Raw genomic sequence first — 25,667 nt, 5'->3', positions numbered from 1 at the left:
ACAAGTTATGGGAAAGGTGAAAGAAAATGGGCTAGAAAGAATGCCTTTCATCAACCCAAAGGTTCTGGTAGAAAAATGGAGTAGAAAAAAGATTTGTGAAGGGGGTATTGCCCCACTACACAAGACTTACATGAAAAAGCCTGCTTTCTCAAAGGGTTCAATCAACAGATACTAGCCCCCAATTCCAATTTAAGATACTGTCTCTCAAATAAACCCCTCTGTTTTGATCACACTGTCTTACAAACACTGCAATTATTCCATCACTTTCCTTATTACTTTCCCGCTTTTTTTCTCCCATTAAAACATTTACAATATCTTAAGTCTTTTTTCCTTCCTCCCACTTTTCCATAATATCCACCTTAATTCTTCTCAAGACTAGAGAAAACTCATGACTCTTTAAGGCCTGCAGGTTGTGGAGTATACCACCCTAAGATTTTTGGTAAGTCCTCCTCCCTCAGTTCTTCATATCCACATTTGTATACTTCCCTCCACATTCTCCCCAATGCCTGCAGAAATCTCCCCAGATTTTCTAATCCTTAAAAAAAAATGGACTCTTAGAATATAAATAAGTAGCGATGTGTGTGTAAACCTGAAATAGGCCCCAAATGTATAACTTGATTTGAACAGTCCATTATCTCAAAGACGTGTGGAACAGCTGGGTTCCCACGGGACTCGGTCCAGATCTGCCTGTGGTATTTGTCCAGGGTTCCATGCACTGTCAGTAATTCCATAAAGATTGTAAAAAATAATTAAAATTTAGTTTCAGCACATCAGTGTGATTTCTACCTGCTGTTCCAAACCCTCCAAGGGCTGATCCCAGGGTGGCGCCGAGAGAACTGCTACTTCCAAATCCCAAGGATGTGTTGGCAGGCTGGGCGGAGCCCTGGGAGAAGAGGGAGCTGCTCTGTGAATTGCTGCTCAGAGAGTTGTTGCCGTAGAAAGAGCTAGATGCCAGGTTGTTACTGGGCTGCTGCTGGGGCTGGGGCTGGGGCTGCTGAGTTCCTAAAGGGCGAAATGGTCCATTTGTTGTTCCAGCAAGACCACCGGCTGCTCCATTTGCTGAAGCTGCGGCCGCTGCAACAGCTATGTAGAAGAAAGCAAACCATATGGCTATGAAAGAGACTGGCCACATTTCCAAACTGCATTGTTATCCTTTTGAAAACCTTTTAATGCTGCCATATCTTTTCAAAGCAGACACAAATCTTGTAAAGAACTATACAAATCTGTCTTTGATCCCTTCACCTGAAGCTTCTATTAATATTTTTCTACTTCTACTCTCAATTCAAACTCAAAATACCACTGGAGCCAAGTTCACTATGTGGGCAGATTATAAAAAGTCTATAATTTAAGATAGATCACTATGTGGGCAGTTTATAAAGAGCCTATAATTTAAGATAGATATGGGTATCAAAAGTACTCATTTCAAATACAACTACTTCCTAAAGTTTCAAGTTCTACAATTACCTACATTAAGGACATTTTCTCTAGAATCACATACTGAAGCCCTGCAATTCTTAGGACACTTAAGCGTATTTCTCTCCCCTAGATATCCCCACTGTTGTTCCCAAATTTATAATGTATATAATAATACAATACATATATATGACATACATAAAGACTTAAAAATCTATTGCTGCCCTCCCCCGCCATAGCAAGAAACAAAAACCAAACAAATACCAAATTGTCTTAAAATAACAATATGAATTTCTGTGAAATTAGCCTTGGACTTCTGCCAACAGTGCCATTTTGTGTAAGTAATCCAACTTGCTATGCTCACAGTAGAGCAGGTCCTTGCTGCTAACCAGCTGGTACACACTGTCAACAGAATCAGAATCTATCAAGGTCATTTGCCACTTCTGACTCTTTCTCTTTGAAAAATTACAGGATAGAATTCTTACTCTGAAAATTGTCAAATAAAGTACCTTTCAACATAGCTTAAGAATATCATCCATTCTCCCTTTTAAATCTGAGTGAGTCCACTAAGACATAAGCTCACCTGCTTGTGCAGCTGAGGAACTAATGATGACTGGGGCAGGAGCTACAAGTCGAACAGGAGCTCCAAGACCATTCCTCGCTCCTGCATTCACCACAAGGGCACCGGTTTGGTCATAGTAAGCAGCGGGAGCCAAGACTGGATAACCTAAGAATATTAAGATGACAGATAAGTATATATGAAGCTAACAAATGTTTCCTGGACACCAGCATACTGTAAATAGTTACAAACTCAGCACTAGGGACAGAAACACCTAGGTTTATATCCTGGCTTGACCACTTAAGATAGCAGCATAACCCTGAGAGTCTGGGTAGTATCCTCATAAGGTTAATAATAATACCTGACTCACAAAGTTCTTGTAAAGATTAAAAAATGAGTGTGAAAGATGTAGCATGCTACGTGGCACAGTAGGGGGTAGTGTAATTTATTATATACCAAGTGTTAGAAAGGCAATTTAGTGGAACAGGGAACAACTGTACTCTTCAAAGTGCTAACCACAGTTATCACCAGCAACCATACACTGACAATTATTTTATGTTTTCTTAACTATACAATTCATATCACATAATCTAAATATAAATATACTGTAAGTGATCAGGGAAACTCTAGACAAGCTTCCATTAACAGGTTCTTTCAATACTCTGAGACAGTATCTTCAAATGCTACTGAGCCATAAGATTAATTACAGTTGACTTCATAATAAAACATAAATGCTTAGTAACTAACAACATGCATGATCTAAGTTCAAGTTACTCAGTGAATTCATAAATAGATAAGCTGATCTAACTATATGCCAGGGTCAGTAAGAATCCATAAACTTATACTGAGGTCTCAGAAGGACTTATTTAAAAGGCAAAACCTCAAACTACAGGCAATCCATGCAAAGAATAAGACAAGGAGACAGTAAGCTAAGAATAACATGTATTCAGCATACATATCAATCACAGGTAGACAGCTACAAAGCACCTCTACTGTTTGGGAGAAATTCTAGAAATGTAAGGGGAACATGATCAGAGAATACTAGGAATGTCTTCCTAATAATACTGTTCACAAGTATCAGCCTTGGAGTGATGCTGATGCAACCTGGCCACTCCTTTCATTCTTAACACTGAGGGAGAAAAGAGACTACCACCAAAGGAAAACAGGTTAATCTAAGCTATGTGTGGAGGTTCACATATTTCCAACATGTGAGATTATGACTGGCTCAGAATACTAGGTGCGCTCATCAACGAACTATGGTCTAAGTGAGGGCAAGTGTTATGTCATCCTCGCCAGTCCCCAAATGATGACAAGCCTAAGCAAGTCCAAAGTACTGCCATTCTCCTCTGAACCTCCCCCCAATAAGCAGACTTTTTCCCCCTCGAGTGACGAGGGACAGCAATGCAGCCTCACCTGGCATGCCTGCAGCCAGTCCTTGTCCAAATGCAAGGGCAGAGTTCACTGCTGCGGCTGCCACTAGTGGATCGGCTTGCTGTCCCTGCTGGTTCTGATTTGGGGTCAAAGGACGTTGGCTGGCTCCTCCACGGAGAACCTGGGAGACAGAAATAAATCAACGTTTTCTTCACTGGAAACATCTAAGACCCAACATGTGCTTAAGTTAAATCAACTTTAAAAACTGATGATTGTAAACCATTTTTCCAATAATGTCTTTATGTGACATGGATGTTAGGATTTTAAAAAAAATCAATTAATAGCATTTCATATAGTGAAATTTCATTCTACCACTTTTAGTTGAAGAAACATATTACCTTTATAAGAGTTAAAACCATTTAAAAGTTACAATTCAGTCATTAATCAAATACTTAATGCCTAACATCTGGCAGGTATTAGGGATAAAGCAATGAGCAAGACACACAAAGCTCCTGTCTTCTTGGAGTTTTTATTCCAACAAATGGGAGCTAGACAGTAACCCTATAATAATCAAAAGAGGGTGAAAAAAATTATGCTAGAGTGGATGAGAGGTTTAGATATGATAAACAGGAGTAATTTACCCACATCACCAAGTTATAATATCTGTACTAAAAAAAATTAAAAAAACAAGCAATAAAAAAGGTTGTATTTTCTTTATGGAATACGAGAACAAAATGAAATCAATGTATTTGACTGTAGAAGGCATCATTTTTCCTCATAAATTTCACAGACAGCAATCTAAATCAATATAAGTATCAGTCAAGAACACTGACATTTCAGTGGAGAATACCTGTTCTGCCACTGTGATAAAGGATCTTTTTCTTTAATTAATGAAAGATAAGATGCTGATAATCATTGTTAAGAATCTATTTCAAAAGATCTATACATGACAGTAAGTAAAAATGCAAAACTGAGTAACAAAGCTAAAATTACCAGTTTATGCATTTTGCAAGGTTTTCAAAGGTGAAGTTCTTAACAGATCATTTTCATTATCACTTTGCTATTTATAAAAGTTACACATGTAATCAAGAGCCCGTGTACAGAAAAACACTACTATCAAATATTTATTAAATGAGTATTTAAAATGAAAGACACTGTCCATATTGGCAAAAAGAGATGTACAGACACTAAATCCACCAAAAGTTTCTCATTTCCTTATCCACAGAAGTAGTGAGAGTAACAGCTGATCATGCAAATTTGTAGAAGTATTAGAATTAATGTCTGCAAAGCACTAAACCTAGTAACCAGGAAACAATCAATAACCAATAGTTAATTCCTATCAAAATATTAGGCAATTTATCTGTGACCGAAAGAACTCTAATGGACTTTATAAGAGAAGGAACGCTTCATTCTATATAGACAGAAGACTCAAGAGAAGTTGCACAGATAAGAGTTTGGGCCAAGACTGAGATGCCTCACCAACAATCCAGAAAGGAAAAGTAAACAGCATTTACAGAGATTTGGCAAATACTAATAGTTCAAAATTTTTTTTAATTTTAATAGAAGAAGGAAAATAAATGAAAACATCCTTTTCATAGGGCATAATGAATTAGGCTTATGTTTTGTTAGAAGCTGTGTATAAAGTCACAGGACAGGGAAATGGACAAGGTGTCAGAAGAAGGGGGTAGTCCAGACCACCGAGCTCTGTTTTACAATGAAGAGAGCAATGTGTAATCTTTCAGTCAACTCTCTAGAAATCGATGCGGTACCCTTGATGATAAACCCAAGTTTTTAAGTCAGCTCCCAATATTCATATTTTAATTTCATAAAGAAATGTCAAGCCTGGGAAACAAATATGTAAAATTTCACAATTAACATTTTACACATCAAATAAAATCAACAAAAATGACTATTTATTTGTAAAATGCTATCCTACGAGTCAGTTTACTATTTTCATGATGTAAAAAGTATTAAATTCTAATTTCTTTTCAAAGGTAGTGATTTTAAATGCAGCATTAAAATTTAATAAGCAAGCAGATGCTCAACAGAGATATTCTAACAATCATTCATCCTACTTGGTAGAATCATCATCTATATAGTCTCCCCTCATCTAGAGGCTTCAGAAGGCATTCTAAACTTTTCTCTCATGATACAACACCCAGCATCAAGCCACCACCAAGATTACCACCATGCCTGAGTTCACCTAATATCCAGAATTTTTTCTTCACCAAATATTTTGAAATTTTAAAAAACATTTTTATCAGGTGTCAAAAGAATCTTTGAAAAGAATGAAAAAGGAATCAGAAAAAGGATGGAGTGGCCAAGAGGTCAACTCCAGCAATTAGATTTGGAAAAGAGTTAGCGTATCTAGAAGGTAACAAACGCTTTCTGATAAAAGGCAAAGGCCAAAAAGGTTGAAAGTTTTAAAATGACCTCTCATTTCAATGACTACAACCAAAGAAGTTCACCAGGAAAATCATATTTTTCTAAAACATCTGAAGTCAGAAATTGGCAAAAATGACACTGGAATGAAAAAATGGATACTTGTCAAAAGATAATTTGAATAACAAGTTTTTCACAGTAGAGTCTGTTATTGTTGGTGACAGAAAACTCAGAAATAATGCACCTGTCACGCTCAATTTATAGCTAAGGATATATTCAGAGACGTCATGCAACTTACCTTAGTTGCAACCAGTTAGTGGTAGAACAAAGACCAGATCTCAGGTTTTCTATCACTCCAGATATCACAATATGGTCAGAAGATAGCACAAACTGTGAACTTACACACTTGTGTTCAAATCTTGACAATTTAATACGTGTGTGACCCTGGGCACAGAAATTCCATTCCCTCAATCTTATGCTGGGAAGTCACGTAATCTACTTATTAGAATTAGAATGAAAGAAACTATATAGAGAGCACTTAGCTTTAAACAAAAAGCTTTCAGTAAGATGTACTTATTACTATTTTCCTTATTCAGTCTATTCGAGCTGATCTGAAAACATAGCTATTACTTCAGTCTTCCAAATCCAGGATCTGGCAGCCATTTAAAACACAAAGATCATCACCTGATAAGTACCAACTTTCCACAAAGAGTAGCTATTAAGAAATTCATCTGCACGTGGTACTAGAAGTGTACCTACTGTAAAGAAAACCACACATTAACTTCCAAAAAGTCATCTAACTGAAAAAATACTGAGCCAGACAAAACTAGCTAGAATTTCAAGACCTGGTTTTTCTATCAACCTGTGAAATCTAAGAAATTACACACTTTATTAGTGAGGATGATAAAAACAAAACGATTCTTGTTTGGATCATTAACATATGTACATATATGAGCATGGTGTTTTTCCTCAAAACAAAACAAACAAAAAAAAAGCTTTAATTTGATGATGCTTATCAAAAGCCTAAATGCTCGTTTTATTTGCTCAAAAAAATTTCCATTTCCAGGACATTATACCATGGAAATAATCAAGGATTTATGCAAAGGATATTAAGCTTATTTATAACACCAAAATATTACTAAGTTACAGCAGCAGTTACATAAGTATAACAAATAATAATGGACTGGTGAAAATAAAGAATGAGGCACTCTTCGACGGATTTTTTTGCTGCAGAAAGTTGTTTTTTTTTTTTTTTTGGTCGCTTTTTGAAACTGAGCGGCATTTTGTAATGAGTTTAATATAAAAACATTAATTTGGTTCCTGAGCCAGTTTTGGACCTTGTGCCCAAACAACTGACTGGGAGCAAGTGCGGCAGAGGCTGAAGACTCTGCCAGTGTCCTCACCGGCAGGGGCCGCCGTTGCTCAGGGTAGAGACCCGGGGCACCTCTCCCACCGCTCAGCCCACGCCCCGGGAGGAGAGAGCGAGCCCAGACTCGCAGAGTCTGCACCCAGCCCTGCGCAGGCGGGCCCCCGCGTGTGCCCTGTATATACAGACAGCCAACAATGTGTCTCACATTTGATGATATTCCACTTTTCGGAATTTTAGTATTTGTACAGAGAAAAATGGGTTTAATAACTCACCCTCGTCCTGATTTGTCCACTAGTCATCATTTCTTAAAATTCTTGTGTGTTTTTTTATAATAAAAAGTGAAAGTAAAAAAAAATAAAAAAAATAAAAACAATAAATAATACAGAAGAGTATAATAACAAGATGTAAAGTTGTGTGGACAGCATAATCCCAATTTTATAAGAAATTAATTAAATTGTAAGACTAGAATGACAGATACCAAACATTTATACTGTTTTTTTTCTGACACAAAGATTTAAGGGATTTATTTTTCCCTTAAAGTAATTCAATTCACAACTTTCAGAAATAAATAGGTAAGTATTATTCTAGCAAGCAAGAGAAAATAGCCTAATTTAAAAGACACTTAGTTTTGCAATTAACTACTCCTTTTCTCATCTTGGTTAGAAAGCTTGCTGCTAAGTTACTTCAGTCGTATCCGATCTGTGTGACCCCATAGACGGCAGCCCACTAGAGATTCTCCAGGTAAGAACACTGGAGTGGGTTGCCATTTCCTTCTCCAATGCATAAAAGTGAAAAGTGAAAGTGAAGTCACTCAGCCATGTGCGACTCTTCGCAACCCCATGGACTGCAGCCTACCAGGCTCCTCTGTCCATGGGATTTTCCAGGCAAGAGTACTGGAGTGGGTTGCCATTGCCTTCTATGGGTTAAAAAGCTTACTCTAAATTAAAAAAGATATAAATAGGTTTAAGATTTATGTCCAATTCAATAGATGTTACTATACATAAAACAGACAATCAAGGACCTACTGATAACACAGGTAACTATATTCAGTATCATGTAATAACCTATAATGAAAAAGAATGTGAGAAATATATAAATATATATGCATATGTGTATATATGTATGTATAACTGAATCACTTTGATGTACACCTGAAACTAATACAATACTGTAAAAAAAACTATACTTTAATTTTTGTTTTTTTATAAAACTGATGCCATAAATAAGCAATCTGAAGAACTAGTACCTTCCCTTTGGTAGCAAACTACTTAAAGAGAGACCCAAAAGTGTTCTGAGAATGGTGCTTAGAACGTAACCAAAGCATCAAAGCAAGAAAACTTCACCATCACTAAACTGGAAAATCCTCTTAAGCAGTATCCTGTGGGATGTCATACCATGATCTCACTTCGTCACGCTGACCAAAGAACAGGTACATAAAAGGCATTCGGTAAAGCACAGGCGAGTCTGTCTGAACTCATATACCACGCAACTCACTCATTCACCACGCACAGTTTCTCTATCAGGATCAACATTACCCTTTAATTATACACAATAACTAATATTCACACTTAGGTGGGGTAAGTTTTGTTGACTTTTACCTGCTGCTGCCCTTGCTGAGCCTGTGGGGTGGTCTGCTGATTAGCAGAATTTGTTGCTGCAGCGGCGGCGGCAGCTTGCTGCTGGAAAAGACTGGCAGGGTAGACTCCCCAGGGAGTAACTCCGTAATACTGGGGAGGGACCACAGCCGGGCCTAAAAATAGCAAGAGAAAGGTAAGAAAAATTTAGTTATTAACAATCAGAGTTTCCAAAGACTATACTTGATTCAGCAGACACTACTGTAAAATATTAATATATTGATTCATTCTAGCTAATCATGAATTCTATTTTTAAAAAACAGAAAATATTATATGTGATTCCCACACCAAAGTCTCCTAACGTCAGCAATGTACTCCAGGCTTAGAGAAAGAAGCTGGGTAAGGACCAGCATTGGAGATACTGAAAGGGAGTATAAATGATAGAAGCTGGAAGAAACTAAGGACAGATGGAGGAATTGGCCTTGGTCAAGAAGGCAAAGGTATGTTTTCCGCTGAGAAAGAAAAAATCTATATAGGATAGATATAGACAAAGTTTGCTGCTAAAAGGGAAATGGAAAGTCTGTATGCTTAGAGTGATGGAACACAGCAAAAGATGAAGCTGCACCCTGCTTTCAGTCTAAGGATGGCACCTGAAGTGACTGATGGGGACAGGGATCTTGGTGCTTCGTTAACTCCAGAAGCATGAAAATCCATCAGTTATCTGACAACAAAGCCCAGAAACACCACTGAACTTCCATGGCTCAAATTTGAAGAGGCTTGTTTTTCCCATCTCTATTTTTAATGTCACAAAAAGCATGCAACACAACTACACTTAGATATTGGAATGTGAAATTTTTGTTTTCAAAGCTGAAAACAAACGGAAATGGAAAAAAAAAATAAAAAAAAACACCGACTTCTCACAGACCTGAGTATTCTATACAAAACTGAGCATTCTGTTTTAACCTCTTTGGCAACAAGCTACCACTGCAGTCTCTGCCAAACAGAACAAGCAAGAGAGAAGTTAACAGAGCTATGTGGACAGCAACCTGGGTGGGGCAGAAATCTAAACCACAGAATTCTCTGAAGCTGGTGGCAAGAAACATCAAGGCTCATTTGTCAACCAAGACAAGGGCACAAAGCCAGCATCTCAAATGTGCGGGAACACATAGCTAATGAGAATTTTCCTAGTTAAAGCACAGTTTCAAATATTTGCAATTTGATTAAATAATAACTGCACTTTTCAGTGAAATTCCATAGACCTGTTTCAAATACATCCATTCTGACAAAGTAGCCAATCCTGTAGAAATATGTACTTCATTAAGTCAAAATAAATTGGTTCATGTTTTTGCTTCTCCATTAAATTCTAAAACACAAATAAGTCAAATTATATTACTGTCCAATATTACTATGACATTTCTTTTGAATTTTGACATTTCTAATTTGACATTTTCTGTATCTGTAGTCTCAGACAAGATCAAGAATCTGTTTATAAAGATGCCCAAGGTCAACCACAGTCCAAAATGGTGCAAAATGAAGGTGCTGTTTAGGAAGGCTATGCCACAGTATGAGTTATTTTTTAATAATAAGCAAGTAAGTTAAAAATTTTAAACATGTGGGCATGTTTGGCTCAGGGTGCATCATTAATTGAGCTTGATTCCCTCAGGATGCCTGTTTCAATTTCTGTGGATTAACATTCCACAAGAATATGCAGTTTTAGTTTATAACAGTTTAGTTAACATTTCTGCTCTGTGTGAAAGCACTTAATTCATTTTCAGTTTGGCTCAGATGATAAGTACAAAAGCAAGATTCTCATCATGAAACTATGATCTCAGTGAGGACAACTTTTGTCATCTCTAAGACTGGTTCTTTGTTTCAAATAACATGGTAAGTTAGTCGAGGAAAGTTAGCAAAGGAAATAAAGTACAAAAAAGATAACTCAAGACAACATGGACACTATATGACAGTGAAGTACATGCATAGGCTTTGAGCTAGATGTGACTTAAATCTCAACTCTGTAACATTTAAATTATGTGATCTCTACTACATAAGCAATCTACAGAATTAATGTCATTCATATCAAATTACCCATGACATTTTTCACAGACCTGGAACAAATAACCCTAAAATTTATATGGAACCAGAAAAGACTCAAAATTGCCAAAACAATTCTGAGGAAAAGAACCAAGCAGGAGGCACTATCCTGCCAGATTTCAGACAATACTACAAGGCTACAGTAATCAAAACTGCATGGTACTGGCACAAAAACAGACATACAGACACCAGTGGAACAGAAGAGAGAACCTAGAAATAAACCCACACACCCACAGTCAATTAGTCTTTGACAAAGGAGGCAAAAATATACAATGGAAAAAGGACAGTCTCTTCGCCTAACAGTGCCGGGAAAAGTTGAACAGCCACGTGAAAATAAATGAATTTAGAGCACATTCTCAGACTGTACAAAATGTCTTAAAGACTTAAGATATGACACCATAAAACTCCTAGAAGAGAACATAGGCAAAACATTCTGACATAAATCATACCAATGTTTCCTTAGGTCAGTCTTCCAAAGCAATAGAAATGAAAATAAAAATAAACAAAAGGGACAATCATGTTTACATACACAAGCAAATAAATACAAAGTGATAAGAGAAAGAGTAAGGACAGGTTAACAAAGGAAGCTTTCTAGAGGTGACAGTACCAGCTAAGAAGCTTCCCAGGCAAAGTATGGGGAAAGAGTTTACTCTAGAGGACTAAGGAAACCATAATGTCCAAAGACACAGAGACCTAAACCAGTGCAGTGTGTGCAGCAAACCAAGATCAACTTAACACTGCTAGAATGTACAGTATGAGGCCCGGGGAGGGCGGGGGGGCCCGCCGGGTAGAAGTGGTACACGTGGAGATGCTCATATAGTCATGGAAAGACTGCTACACATAGTGGGTCCCAATCCTCAGAATGTCATGGTAGCTCCTTTCAAGTACTAATTTCAAGGAACAATCCACCATCACCACCCAAGTAATTTGGAATGACCAGCCATGCTGACGTTACCTGCAGTATACTATATTAGGTAGGTAAGACAGAAATCAATAAACAATTTAAGTAGAAGGGTGACATAGCAAGATTTGTGTCTGAGACTGTTTTCTCAAACAATCTAGGTGGGTGAACGAGGGAGAAAAAGGAAGAAAGCTGGTAAAATATGAGAGAACAGCTGTAAAAGTCTAGGTAAAGATTAAAGGATCTGCCATAGTAGGAAGATAGAAGCAAGGGGAGAAATTCCCGAAATATATATGAGCAACTGGTGACTCAGTGAAGCAAAAATATCTATACAGTAACACAACACTGTAAATGAATTAATTAATTTTAAAAGGAAGTGGCCTAGAGCAGAGGTTCCCAACTCCCAGCCTGCAGTCTGTTAGGCACTAGGCCACACAGCAGGAGGTAAGCAGAAGGCAAGTGAGCCAAGCTTCATCTGCCAGTCACCATCGCTTGCATTACAGCCTGAACCACTCAACCCACCACCCAGCCCCTAGCCCCCATCATCTATGGAAAAACTGTCTTCCACGAAACTGGTCCCTGATGCCAAAAATGCTGGAGACAAGTGGCCCAAAGGCATTTGCACCAAGCCAAAGAAAAAAGACAGGAGGTAGCAGATTAACCTCATTTTTAAATACGTTCAAGTCTGAGGTTATAGGTGGGCAGAGATAATTAGCTGGCAGACAGATGGTCCTGGAAATCAGGAGAGAAATATCCAGTGGAAACGTGGATTTGTAAGAGTATAAAAAAATGAATGCCCATCAAAGGGACTTTTTTTAGCAGGTGAGAAAATCCCTCATGTGGCAAAACATCTCACCTAGCGTCGCTGCTGCAGCCAATCCAGCTGTGTAGGGGTCCGTCCCTGGGGGTGCAGCACTGATGATATATGGGTTGGGGACGAACGCAGCGGGAGCTAAACCTGCTGAAAACATACCTGTCAGTGAAAACAAACTTGACTAAAACAAACCTACCAAACTTCTACACAGTATGGTTAACCATTCCGTGGGGAGGAGAAAAAAGAAAAGCTACAACAGCGTGAGTAAAATGGACTTTCAAAAAGATAATACCTGTACTAAAGATTATGGTGACATCCATCTATCATCTTTAATAACCTCTGCTAAAGATTACAATTAAAACTACTAAGCAGTTTTAAATTCAGCACAATTTCTAAAAGACTAGTGAAATTACAATAGGTTAAAATAAAGTGATTTAAAACAATTTGTAATGGGATGGAGGGAAGTATTTATTTCCATTTAAACAATTTTCCAGTTCTCCTCAAAGAAAATGTATGCCTATTTATAAAGATGACTATCTGTAAGTATAAATTAAATCAGACCCAGGCAAAGGTTTTTATGTCTAGACTTAATATAGATGACCCTTTGACAACACAGGGGAGAGGGGTGCAGACACCTACACAGCCAAAAATTCATGTATAACTTTAAAATCAGCCTCCATAGTCACACTTCAGCACCAACGATCCAACCAAGGATCAAGTCATACTGTAGACCATATTTATTGAAAAAAATTCATATATAAGTGGACCTGCACAGCTTAATCCCATGTTGTTCAAGGGCCACCTGCATAACTAGGCTAGAAGCAAGTCTTTTCTTCCACAGCATTTCACAATCCATGAGGAGTGATTTTCTATCTATTCAGTCATGTCATTTTAACCACCCCCCTTTATAAAATTTCTACTTGTATAGCACTATTTTGAAGAGACCCCAAAAAGGCTGTGGGGGGGGCAGTGTCAGCAATAAGACAAAAATATGTTCCATCAGATAAAAAAGATGTTAATATCATCAAGACATTAACAAGTAAAACAGGTACAGAGCAACTTTAAAAACCAGCGATTATGATAAAACTTTTTAAATTTTTCAACACATGCTACTTGGAAAATAGGTTTACAGGTACTACTTGCCACTTAATAAGATGTGATGTTGAGACATCCATAGTCTATACATGCCCAACAAGCACAAAATTGTTACTTAAGTTCATCCAAACCTACCAAAAGAGCTGATGCTAGTCACTACTACAGCAAATACTTTAAATCCTGAAACAGCTGGCAGAGCAATAACTGGATACTAAGAAATCTTATGAGTTAGATCTAGAAACATAAGAGGGTGGCTAAAGACAACTGGATGAGAGTTAGAGGCCGTTTACTCTAAGGTCTGTCAGGACCTTCACAATCAGTCCACACTAGCTGGGTTCCACAGCAGCCACTGTCCTGAGATGGGGCCACCCCTACGAGGGAGCTTCCGGCTCAAGGACTTACCAATGTGGGGTTGATGTGCGGCTGCCAGCGCATACTGCTGCTGCTGAGCGGCTGTCAACTGCTGGACAGCAAGTGCATTGGGTCTTTGGAACAGCTGAGGGAAGAAAAGGGCATGATGAGGTTAGAGAACCAGTCTCATGAAGGAATTTTAAAGCCTCTCTGAATAAAGTTTCCATAAACTCTCGTTCAGACACGATGCTTTTAACAAGAATGTTCTCATGCTCTGCTCCATTCCCTTGGTATCTAGGATGCTTCATACTTCTGTTCTCCCTCTACTGCTCGGGCTCAATTTGGCGAGCCCAGTCCCCATGTGCTGACTACTTACTTCACAGGTATCTGTGCCCTGAGCCATAAACATACATACAAATGCCCTAACAGCTGTTTCAGGTCTGAGGGCGCTGCCTGATCCAGAGCAAGGCAGAAACTAAACAAATATACTACAAATGACTTACCTCACGGCACTGAGTGCTGTCATCTCCCTTCAGTTCTTTTGAGAACTCCACAAACACTCTGAAATAATTATCACCTACTCACATTTTAGCAGGAAAATGGAAAGTTTTCATTTCATCCCCTGGCTGTCTCTTCTGGGGAAAATACTGAATACCTCCCTCAACTAGTGGTTTATAAAAACGGGTAAACTGGACAATGTGCAACTTTCAGGGGCTCCCGAATTTCCTAGGATACCAATCCTTTTACATGTGAGAAATAAAACAACAGAAGTATAGCTGCTACTAACAAAACTTGGATTATGAGCTTAGTTTCCAACAAAAGGAAAGGAATTCAAAGGTCTTGACAATAAGAATATCCTAAGATTCTCTATTATTACAAAGTCAATCATTGATTTTACAATTATTTTTGAATCAAAACCTGATAGGCACTGTGCAAGGAACTAAGTTTACAACACTAAACAAAATGTTCATACAGTTTAGTAGGAATAATACTGGTACCAAGAAAGGGGATACCTGATTCTGGATTGCCCTGATATGCCTCCTTCCAAGGAGGTATATCCTGAAGACTTCTTTATTTACTGAAATCAGACTGGGAGAATTTACTGATGGGACTTCCCTACAAAAGACCTTCAACCTACCTCCTCTTTCTACAGGACTTTTCAGTGATTAGGCTAACATCACGGGATGATATATAACATATCGTGGATCTTGAACCACGGATGTCTTCATAAAGAAACCTGTTTTGGACAGTAGGTGATAATGTCATTCTGACAACTCAGTTTAATTACTGTCACAACTGAACTTTGATTCAGTTGTGGTGAACCTGATTGTTATGATCTGGTTACTTCTGTGCCTCAAGTATAAAAACAGACTGACTTAAAAATTTTTTTTAAAGGTGAATATTCTGAACATACTGACCAACTTCACCTGTTACCTCTCTCTGAATATATATATTTATCTTTCTAAAAACCAGAGTAAAATAAGTCTCTGCTTTCACAGTATGAATGTCAAAAGTAACCATGTAGTACAGGTTTCAAAAATGCTGTATATAGTGTTTTGTTTTGTTTTTTAATTTTCAAAGGTTAAAGAAAAGAAAAACTTCATTATAATGCTGGTAAAAAAACAGCTCTACTTCATAAGCACTGATTAAATGTCAAGCATTCAAAAGAAATACAGGACTCTACTGGGAAACATATCAAAACAACTGTTCACTCCAGGAAGGGAGCCAACCAGTACTACTTGGTAACTACAACCTTGTGATCATCGCCAAGTTGGTTTGGTTTCACCTGAAGGAGAGTGCCTCTACTCCTCCTACCAACAGCTCTCCCCAAACTCCTGCCTGCAACAGGAGCATCCAAGAGGCAGAAAACAAGTAAAATAGTAGAAAGCTGTTTAAAATTTTTTCCAAGACTAAAAACACCTCCTACTTCCACCAGGTATCTACTATCTATTCAATGGGTCTCTGGAATTTTCCTAGCCTAAAACTTTTTGAAATATTTAACATCTCAGACAATGCTCATGCTAGCCTCTTCCCTCTACCTTTCTTGGCCCTGCTGCAAATAAAATAACTCATTTCACTCAACAAATATTTTTTTGAGCACTATTAGCTAGGCTCTGTGACATGAAGCTAGGAGAATAAGGATACTGTGTTCAAAATGTAACTCTTGAGGTTATCTTGACTTACTAACCAAAAGCAGTACTTTAACACCATTCCAATATGATTTTACTTCACTTCACATGTTTTTAACATTTTTTAACATTTCATGTAACATTACAGGCATGTACTGTATCTGTAAATATACATATATATATACACACACACACAGTGTATGAATAAAAGTAACCACTCCACGTAACATTAGCTTGGGGTTCTCACTACTGTGTTACCACACTGAACATCGGGACTAATTAATAATTTTAACTAGAAACATATAGGCCCTATAACTGCTCCCATATATCCTATGTTTGAGAGTTGATTAATGTGTCCATGATTGTGACAAAGAAGGAATTATTTTGAGTGCATTCTGCAGTAAACAATTAAACATAAGTAAACTATACATCAACAGCAGACAGATTTGGTCATAGCATAAATTACAGCAATTCTGGCACATTCTCTCATGTAAACAGTCCAATAGTAACTGGAAATATAGGTTATTAAAAAACAAAACTGGGTAACTGGCAAGTGATAGGCTCCAGAGGATCCTAAATAACGCATACAAATGTATTGTTTAGCATTGGGCAAAGTGCTAAACTCTGTCCCTTTCTCACCTCAAAATAAAATGTACTGCCAGGCCTAACTTCTTACGAGTTTAAGGCAACATGCCTAGTGGAGAGCGGATAAGCACAGACTCTGGGGCCAGAAAACCTAGACTGGCATCTCAGGTCCACCATTGGCCCTGTGTGCGGGACACTGGGAAGGAAAGTCACTTTGTGCCTCACTCTCTTCCTCTCTCTCAAGAGGGACAATAAAGATCTGTCTAACTCATAAGGTTGTTTGCTAACTATTAAAATCAATACACACAGAAGTCCTCTCTATGTGATACTGTTTCTGATGAATGAGAACACCCCCAAACACAGACACAGCCCTTCTGTGGGCCACCTCTAATAGCGCATCATATAGCAAGGTAGTCCGGGAAGGGACAAAGCAAGCAGAAGGCGAGACTCTTCCGAGGCAGGTGGCACTGACATATATACACTGTCATGTGTAAAACAGGTAACTACCGGGAAGCTGTTGTATAACACAGGAAGCCCAGCCCAGAGCTCTGTGACGACCTAGAGGGGTGGAATGGGGGGACGGGGGTACTCAACAGGGAGGGGAGATATCTATCTATCTATCTATCTATCTATCTATCTATCTATCTATATATATATATATATATAAAAAATATATATAACGATGACCTATTTGTGATGATATAAGGCAGACACCACAACATCGTATAGTAAAAAAATTAAAATGCTAATAGCAAACACAACAAACAAAAGTGCTAAAAAGGATTAAAGCAGGAGTGGGAGGAAGAATAACAACTGTGTATCTTTTTACTTTTGTTTTTATTTTCTGAACCATGTGAATACTTCTACCTACTCAAAAATTAAATGTTAAAAAGTATATAAAATAGGCCAAAAAAAAGAAGAAAACTTCTGAGCAGTGTTAAAGTCAAAGTCCTGCTAATAAGTTCATGAGCACCACCTGCTCTGGGTCACAAAGAGGAAAGAAAACCTTTTTTGTTTTTGTTGTTGATAAGTAATTTTAAAACACATACCATGCTAAAAAAAAAACTACGAATGCAGTTAAATCTGAAGGTGAGACAGCTCCACACAGAGTTTTATGTTTCTAGAACTAGGCCCAAAGCAAAACGCGAGGAGCTAGGAACTGAAACAAAGGTGTCTGCATAGGTTTTAAGATCTTCAGGAAGTCTCTGAGCTTCTCGATGTCTTAATTTTCTTATCTATAAAAATGGCTGCCCTACCTGACAAGGCTATTGCCAGAATTCACGGAGAAAAGCCTTTTAAACACTTAGAGTATTACATCAATAGTGGGGCTGTAAATTTTAAAGAAAAAATTATATTCTGGAGCTAGTCCTCAGTATATGAAATTTTTGAAAATTTGCTACTGTGTATAGCCTCTAGATCAAAGTTCATTTTTGATCGGGTTATCTGAACAGCTGCAATAGTTAACATATAATTATAATGATTTTTAGTGTAACAGGTACATACAAACTATGCTGCCAAACTTAAAAAATTCACATTTCTTTAGCAGATGAAGAATCTGATTTCAAAATAAATGACTTCTAAATAAGTGAGGAAAACAAAATACAGCCTTCCATCAAGCAAATTATTATCTTTAGAGAAAAATCACATTCTAAAATTTCATCAAAGTCAAAGAACAATAAAGGTATGTTTCAAATGACCTAACTGCTAGCTAAAGTCAGCATTTCAACAGTGACTATACACATGATGTATAAACTCATTCATAAACTGAAGAAAGCCAAGAATTTTAAATACCTATATTAAAACTAGGCAAACTCAGTCTCATAAGAATGACATTTAAATCACTACCACACATTAAAAAGAATGCATGCCAACTTCCTCTGCCATCTGACTAAGGCTTTCAGAGTATTGCTTTGTTAAAAATTCATGCCTAACAGATTAGAGTTTCAGTACATCAGTATGCAATTTTGTAACGCATGCCACATTATTAGCCTATTTTTACACTAACTGAACCCTAAAATAAAGAACATCAACAATTAACCAGATTAACCCACCTGATTATCAACTTAATCTTGTCTGTGGTTTCTGTTACTAGGTTGTAATAAAATGAAGCCTAGCAATAATTTTCTAGAATATATTTAGATGAACAGAGATAATTTCATGGCTATTTACTATGCAAGCATCATAACTCAAAACAGTATGAACACATTACATATGAACTCTGCACTGTGTTTTCCAGGATTGAAGAGAAGACAATGAGGAGAAAGTCCGGTATCAATGAGCATTTCAAACCACCCTAAATTAAAGGTTCCTAACCCCAGACCTTTGTACCTGAGGCAGGTAAAATTACTGTCATGAAATTTAGCATGTCCTTCAATTATTATTATAAGCAACAAACCACATTAAATTTAGCCACACTTCTGTGATTCGATCACAAATAGCAATCATGTGTTTTCATGTTACTTTACAACTGCTAGACATCTCACAATCTTGTTTATGCTCACCATCATGGCCAGTACAACTACCTCTATCTCATGCATCATATGAAAAAGAAGCAAACACTCATCATTCAATTTGCTGTTAAATACTGTTACAGCTATTTTTATATAATTGGCTTCTTTTGTAATCATACTTACACTACACATTTTAAGACAGTATTCTAAGAATTCAGTCTGAGATCTTACCTAACTGCCAAGGGGTTCACGGCATCATAAAGGGAATCCCTGCTATAAATACATCTTAGGTTAAGATGATGGTTTACAGTGATTAGATAAGTAGCTTAGTTATCCGAAACCAAAGTATCCCTAAAGATAGTCTAATGAACTAAATGAAAAATACTTTCCCTGTATTTTCAGGATGCTCTATATTACGTATCTAAATACAGGCTGATATTAACAGTCTTATGAAACCAACTTATTACCCCAAATGAAATGAAATAGGACACAAGGATTTATTTTGTCAATTATCAAACCAGATCCACTCATAAAATTATCAACATACCCTACCAATTATAGGAAATTAACTCCAAAACTCCCAACTTAAAAAAAAAAAAAAATTGATGCCCATTTAAGAAAGCCATGATAAAAGAGCAAAATGTATAGAAAAATACGTGCTAAACTAGATGTGTAGTTCAGTCCTCACAATCATTACTATTGTCTGTACTCAGTCTTGGCTCTCAATGCCTGTGACCTGGACTCAGTAACCAAATCCATCTTTTCTGTTTTCCTTTTATGTGTACTTTCTACTCTTACTAACCTATGACCACACCATCGTCATTTCCATCTCCATAACTCTGTTCTCTTAACTGCAGGAATATACATTCCATCTCTCATTCAAGTTAGGTCTATACAAACTTGGTCCTCAATGAGCCTTCCCCTGGTCTGATAGGATTCTTGACCAATCAATTTAACACTTAGTCGCTCAACTGTTTCATAACTGTTTTATATACTGTAAGACAGTCTTATTATGAACATTAGCTCTGTTCATTAGGGACAAAACCTAAAGTCCCTGCAAGGATACAACAGTCAATAGTTAACTGACTAATATGGACAAAAGAATGTATAAAACTGCTTCTAAGCTAACACTGCACAAAAAAAATAAATCATGTTAATTCAGTCATCACTTCTTAAAATGCCTTGTTAATGCCTGTACGACAGCACAGCAAAGTCGGTAAGACTCACAACACTATCTATGTAACTGCACAAGTCACTTTTTTCAACCTCAACTACCATCCAGGGTGACTATTTCTATTTATCTATTGAACATGTATGTTAATGTCTAATTTTTAGCTCTTAGTTTACTATTTTCTCCACTGGAGTTTTCATTCTTTTCCTGGTATAAATAAGTCTTGCAAAGCACAGCTCAAGATCTATCTATTCTGTAAGTCCTTCCTTGCCCAGCAAACAGTATGCTCTCCCTAGGATGTGGGCAGAAATAGTCTCATCACTTGTCATCAAGAATTTCCTTACACTATCTAAATGACCAAATGAGCCACAATAACTAAACTAAGAACCATGGGGTTGGGGGGAGTCTGTTCCGTTCATGAGAGACATGCCTGACTACAGGCAACAACAAAAAATAAGAACAGAGGTTATAATCTGCAATCCACAGACCTGTGATCTCCCTCACGTTATGCACAAAACTGAGTCTCAAAAGAATCATGTATGTTTTTTGATGTGAGGACTATGGCTTTTAATCAGATGGCAAAAGAGGGCTGTGACAATAAAAAGGTTCAATACTGATTCAGGAAATAAATTTCCCGGCTATTAAAAAGGTCCCATTATTCATCTACGATAAACAATCTAGTGGGCTAGACCTAAAGGACTCACACATTAGAATACATGCAAGACCTCAAAGAGTGGCCTCCAGACCTCTCCCAAGGCTAGCTTTCAATCTTAGCTTGGTGAAGTATATTAAACACAGGGGATGTTCTGAGATAATGTAACAGGGGTGTGGAAAAGGTTCCCTGAAAACTTGGTCCATCAAAGCGAAAGCAGAGGACACAGAGAGATCAAGACCCCATCTTACCCTCTAGGTGATTACCATCTAGCAGAGGATTATCAGACAAGGAGACACCATGATTCTTTCTCTTAGAGGAAGCACAAGGCACTATAGAGACAGAAATGACTACTTTTTGATTTAGAGATCAAGAAAGGTAACCAAAAAAAAGGGGGGGGGGGGAGTAATACAGCACTGGACCTTGAAGAATGAGAAACATTTTAACTATTACAAATGGAAAAAGGAATAAAATCTAATGAAAAGCAAAAGGGTAAAAAGGGATTAGAAGGATAAAGTATAGGAACAAACACCAATTTCCAGTAGAGAAAGGGTTCTTCCATCTTATTAACTATTGGCTTTTATGCAGCAGCCTTTGGGAAGTTAAGGGTCCTGAAGAGTCTTGGGTCAATGATTTCTAGGCATGCTATCAGTACACCCAGTATAAGAATGTGTACAGCCATCTACTCAAAATAGCAAGAATTATGAGCCCATGGGACAAAATAACAACAATCACATCCTATGATGATGGTGTAACTGTGTAACAATGACCCTATATTACAGCAACCAAGACATGCATGGGAAGGCAGAATTCAACAACAGCTTAACTTGCAAAATAATGGCATTTGCTTCCAAAAACTGCTGAAATGTGATCCATGGTGAAGGCACTCCAGGTTTTATAAGTCTGAGCAGGTGGCGTCTTTGATGTAATTGTGTGAACTATTTGTGGGCATGCAAAAGTACATTTCTGCTCAAGTTCTAATAATTATCCAGTCTCCTCCAAAATTGGTAGAATTACTCTGAAACCCAAGTTCAGTAAATCAAAAGTGAATCCCAACTTTAATTACGAGATAACAATTAAATGACAAGAGAATCAGATTGTCATTCATAAGAGGCTGGAGATAAACACTTCTTAAATAACAAGCCAAGAGTCAGACTGGGTTAGATTGGGAATGGAAGCTAAGAACCAAAAATGGCTGCAGATCTAAGGGTTGCCAGGGGAAGTTTGATGAGACAATAAAAGAAAGAATTCAGATAAAAATTTTTGAGATAACTAGGTTACAGGAACTTGATTAGAAACAGCCTACAAGTAACATACCTCAATTTTGATAGAGAAATTACTACATTAATATTCTAAACTGGACAAGTTGAAGTCTACACAGTAATAGTGTGTGCCTATGTTTGCTGATATGCCACAAAATATCTTTAAGTCGAGTATTTCTTCAGCATCTGAAGTAATTTCTGACTTCATTCAACACTACTATTTTGAGGATTCATTGTGGGGGGAAAAATGCAAATAAGTAAGACAAAAAGCACAGAAAGTCAAATTTCCATGGAAAGGTGAGCCTATCTATTGGGAACTACAGGGAGAACAGTGCACACTTAGTTCACACTCTCTAGAAAAAGACTTTGTCAATTACACCTAGTATATCCAACTGATATGAACACAGAGTGAATGCACATCACACCACCCCTCCAAGGGGTTTGTTTCTGAAACTTCACGTGGCTAACGGTATTATCCAGCTATCTATCAAGCAAAATTCACTTAAAATCAGCCATTTATGACAACTAAAGGGACAGTGTGGTACAATTTGATCTACAAAGACCATAAGCCAAGTTTCCCCATAGATATGTAATTTCTAAACTACAAAATGAGATTTTAACTTTTCAATCCTAGAAATTCATATGTATGCTCCAGACTAAAACTAAGGAGTATCAGAAACGGATGGCCCATCAAATTGCTTGAGGCCACAAAGGAGAACTTGTGGAACTTAACATGAACAGGAAGTTACCTGCCCCCTTTTCATTAATTTGGCTAATTTTCCTTAAAAAAAGAAAAAAATTTAAAAAGAATCTGTAAACTCTAGAGAGAGTCATACACTGCCTTCAAAACCAGAGGCACACCTAAAATATACTTCAAGGACTTGCAAATAAAAGAAGGGCCAAATAATTTCACTGCAGATTTTATTTTGAGTGATTTGTGTTTTTCCCCTAATCACATTCTAACTCTTTTGAAAGGTATGACATATGTCTGTTATCTGTAGTAACTCACTTAACTAAAAGACAAGACTAATAAGACATCTGGCACTGGACTCCTGACAGTGGCAGACAACAGAGTCTACTATTTTAAAAACAAAAACCAACAGCATTATAATCACATTAATCTTCAGTGAGATTAACATTCAAGAGGATTGTGTTACAGGAGGTAACACCACCACACCCCTCCCCAGACCCTGATAAAAGAGAGGAGTCAAAGGAATTACACAGAGCAAGGTGGTCTCTTGCCAACAAACCTCAGCATGGGAATCATGCTAGAGGGGAAGATGCAAAGGCTTTATAATCCACATCACTGTTGGGTAAATAAGGACTGGCCATCAAAAGCCTAAAATATTGCCACCCTCCTCCCATCCCCCCGTTTTCAGTTACTTGAATAATGTTGCTGCCTGGAGGGAGAGCATAGAGAGTGACAGAGACACACACAGTACCTGTTGTTGAGAATTGTAGTCAAAAAGTCCCACAGTTGCTGCTGCTGAGTCCACAGGTACCTGCGTGCCTGAATAATCAAACTGAAGAGGCTCCATGCCCACATGTTCCATGGGGTCCAAGGGGACACTCTGGGACTCCATGTTGGAGAAATCCTCCACAGGCTTGGCACCATTGGTGCTGGTCAGCTGGGCTAAACCCTCAGAACCATTCTGGTTTGGACCCAGAAGATCCACTTCATTAGCAGAGTTCTGGCAATTACCAGGGGTACGGCTAAACAGAGAAAGTAAAGGGCATTAAACCTTATTTTAAGTGGGGAGGGACACTACACCAACCTAAGTTTAAGGACAATGTCCTTAACACAGCTTATTACCAACAGTATTTAAAACTATTTTAAAAAATGACCAGAGACCCTTTATGGTGCTTACACATTACATCCTATAAAACGACTCTTCTATTGCTTGCCTTCCCACAACCCACCCCTTAAAATTTACATTAACTGCTATTAATTTACCATCTCTTTTACCAAGGGGCCCAGATGTGAGGAACACTGGATGAACTGGGTGGAAATCACTCCCAGGTAGTAAAATACAGGTAGTAAAACATGCCCCCAAAAGCAACATCCTATTCTTTTAAACAGTCAATAGACAAAGTAGTTTCTAGGGGAAGTTCCACATCTGAGAATAATTCTATTCAAAAAAAAATTTTTAACAGGTGAAAAATTTTTGTTTGTATTTCCTAAGTACCACTGGCCAACGATAAAACTGACTCCCCTTTTTCTTTCAAAGAAACCAGAATCAAACCATGACAAAACAGTACAAAATAAATTCACTTTTTAGGATAAGCTCCTGCTAAGGAGTTAACTCTAAGAATTAAAAGTAATATGAGGATGTAATTTATCATCTGAACCAGGACACTCCTAAGAGCGAAAAAGGGCAGTATTAATAAATATCTTGGGACAGAGGTATAAACAAATACTGTCCTGGGCAATCCAGGACACATGATCACCCTATGCAAAAAGACAGCAGAACTATCTAATTCTAATTCAGATCAATACTGAATAATATTATATTCTAGTCAGGGAAATATAGCCTGTGAATACATTCTTAGCCTGCAAGAAATCCTACAGCTGGTACAAATTAAAGCTCTTGTAGTTCCTTAACACACACACACCCCCTACTACTACCATCTGCCCTGGAGTCAAATACCACAAAACAAATACCACAAGCTGCTTGAGATTCAGGATGGAAGGATACCCAAACTCATCTTAAAGACCTGAGGTAAGGGTTTATGCTGTGACTCACTTCTTACAAAGACTAATTCTTTACATCCATGAGATGCAAAAATTAAGTTTAGGAAGACTAAACAAATTAAACATTGTTCTAAAAGGAATGACCCCCCCAACACACACACAATATTTTAATCTTGGCTTTGCAGATTATTAGGATAAAGGATGTTGTGTGTGTGTGTTTAGACACACATTAGCTTTAGACTAAAATTATTAAAAATTAAATTCTCTACTGGACATCAGTGACTCAGGATAAAAATCCTTCGTCAAAATTTTAAAAAAAATTAAAACTCACATACCATCATGTAACAAAGAATACTTGCCAAATGTGGAAGACAAACATGGTATCATTAATACCGTGCATATTAAAATTACAGGGTTAAAACCTACAAATCAATTATGACCAGAGATGGAATGAGAGGCCTCCATGGAAGGAATATGATTAAGAACAAGTCACTTGAGCTGTATCTCTGGTTCTTCAAAATGAAGAAAACGATACCTGCCTACCTCAAAGGGAGCTTATGAGTCTCAAGTGAAATAATATTTAACTGATCTCAACTGTTTTTCACTCTTCCTTAATATGCCACAGTAATATGACACACTTCCGTTTAGTAACCATGATTTCTCCCAAGATAATGATTTGGGAGAAATCCCAAGGTGCTCATCCAGGTGATTTTGAAATTTGAGAATCAATGAACTGATCTTTATGAAATCATTCTGCAAATTATAGAGCTCCAAAAAAATGGAAAGTCTATTATTTTGGCAAAACA

At 37.5% G+C, this 25,667-nt stretch overlaps 1 protein-coding gene and 1 non-coding gene across 10 annotated transcripts in view; both read right to left on the bottom strand.

Moving 5' to 3' along the window:
• PUM1 (pumilio RNA binding family member 1) overlaps window positions 1-25,667 on the bottom strand; it is a 124,356-nt gene that overhangs the window by 33,162 nt on the left and 65,527 nt on the right. For 5 of the 9 annotated variants that reach the window (XM_068969001.1, XM_068969004.1, XM_068969007.1 and 2 more), the window contains 7 exons: window positions 23,612-23,882; window positions 13,972-14,065; window positions 12,517-12,621; window positions 8,693-8,844; window positions 3,386-3,524; window positions 1,997-2,140; window positions 787-1,083 (listed from right to left, as the gene is read on the bottom strand). In XM_068969001.1, the coding sequence (XP_068825102.1) occupies window positions 787-1,083; window positions 1,997-2,140; window positions 3,386-3,524; window positions 8,693-8,844; window positions 12,517-12,621; window positions 13,972-14,065; window positions 23,612-23,882 (1,202 nt within the window). The remainder of the gene's footprint in view (window positions 1-786; window positions 1,084-1,996; window positions 2,141-3,385; window positions 3,525-8,692; window positions 8,845-12,516; window positions 12,622-13,971; window positions 14,066-23,611; window positions 23,883-25,667) is intronic. The other 4 variants (XM_068969002.1, XM_068969005.1, XM_068969009.1 and 1 more) reach the window with 2 other exon arrangements.
• On the bottom strand, window positions 3,192-3,269 carry LOC138077298 (small nucleolar RNA SNORD103/SNORD85). Its single transcript, XR_011144746.1, has one exon. It is a non-coding gene; the product is annotated as a small nucleolar RNA SNORD103/SNORD85 (small nucleolar RNA).

Source organism: Capricornis sumatraensis, chromosome 3 (genome assembly GCF_032405125.1).
Source record: "Capricornis sumatraensis isolate serow.1 chromosome 3, serow.2, whole genome shotgun sequence".
NCBI lineage: Eukaryota > Metazoa > Chordata > Mammalia > Artiodactyla > Bovidae > Capricornis > Capricornis sumatraensis.
The sequence above is the reverse complement of the archived record's forward strand: the minus strand, read 5'-3'. Positions and strand labels throughout refer to the sequence as shown.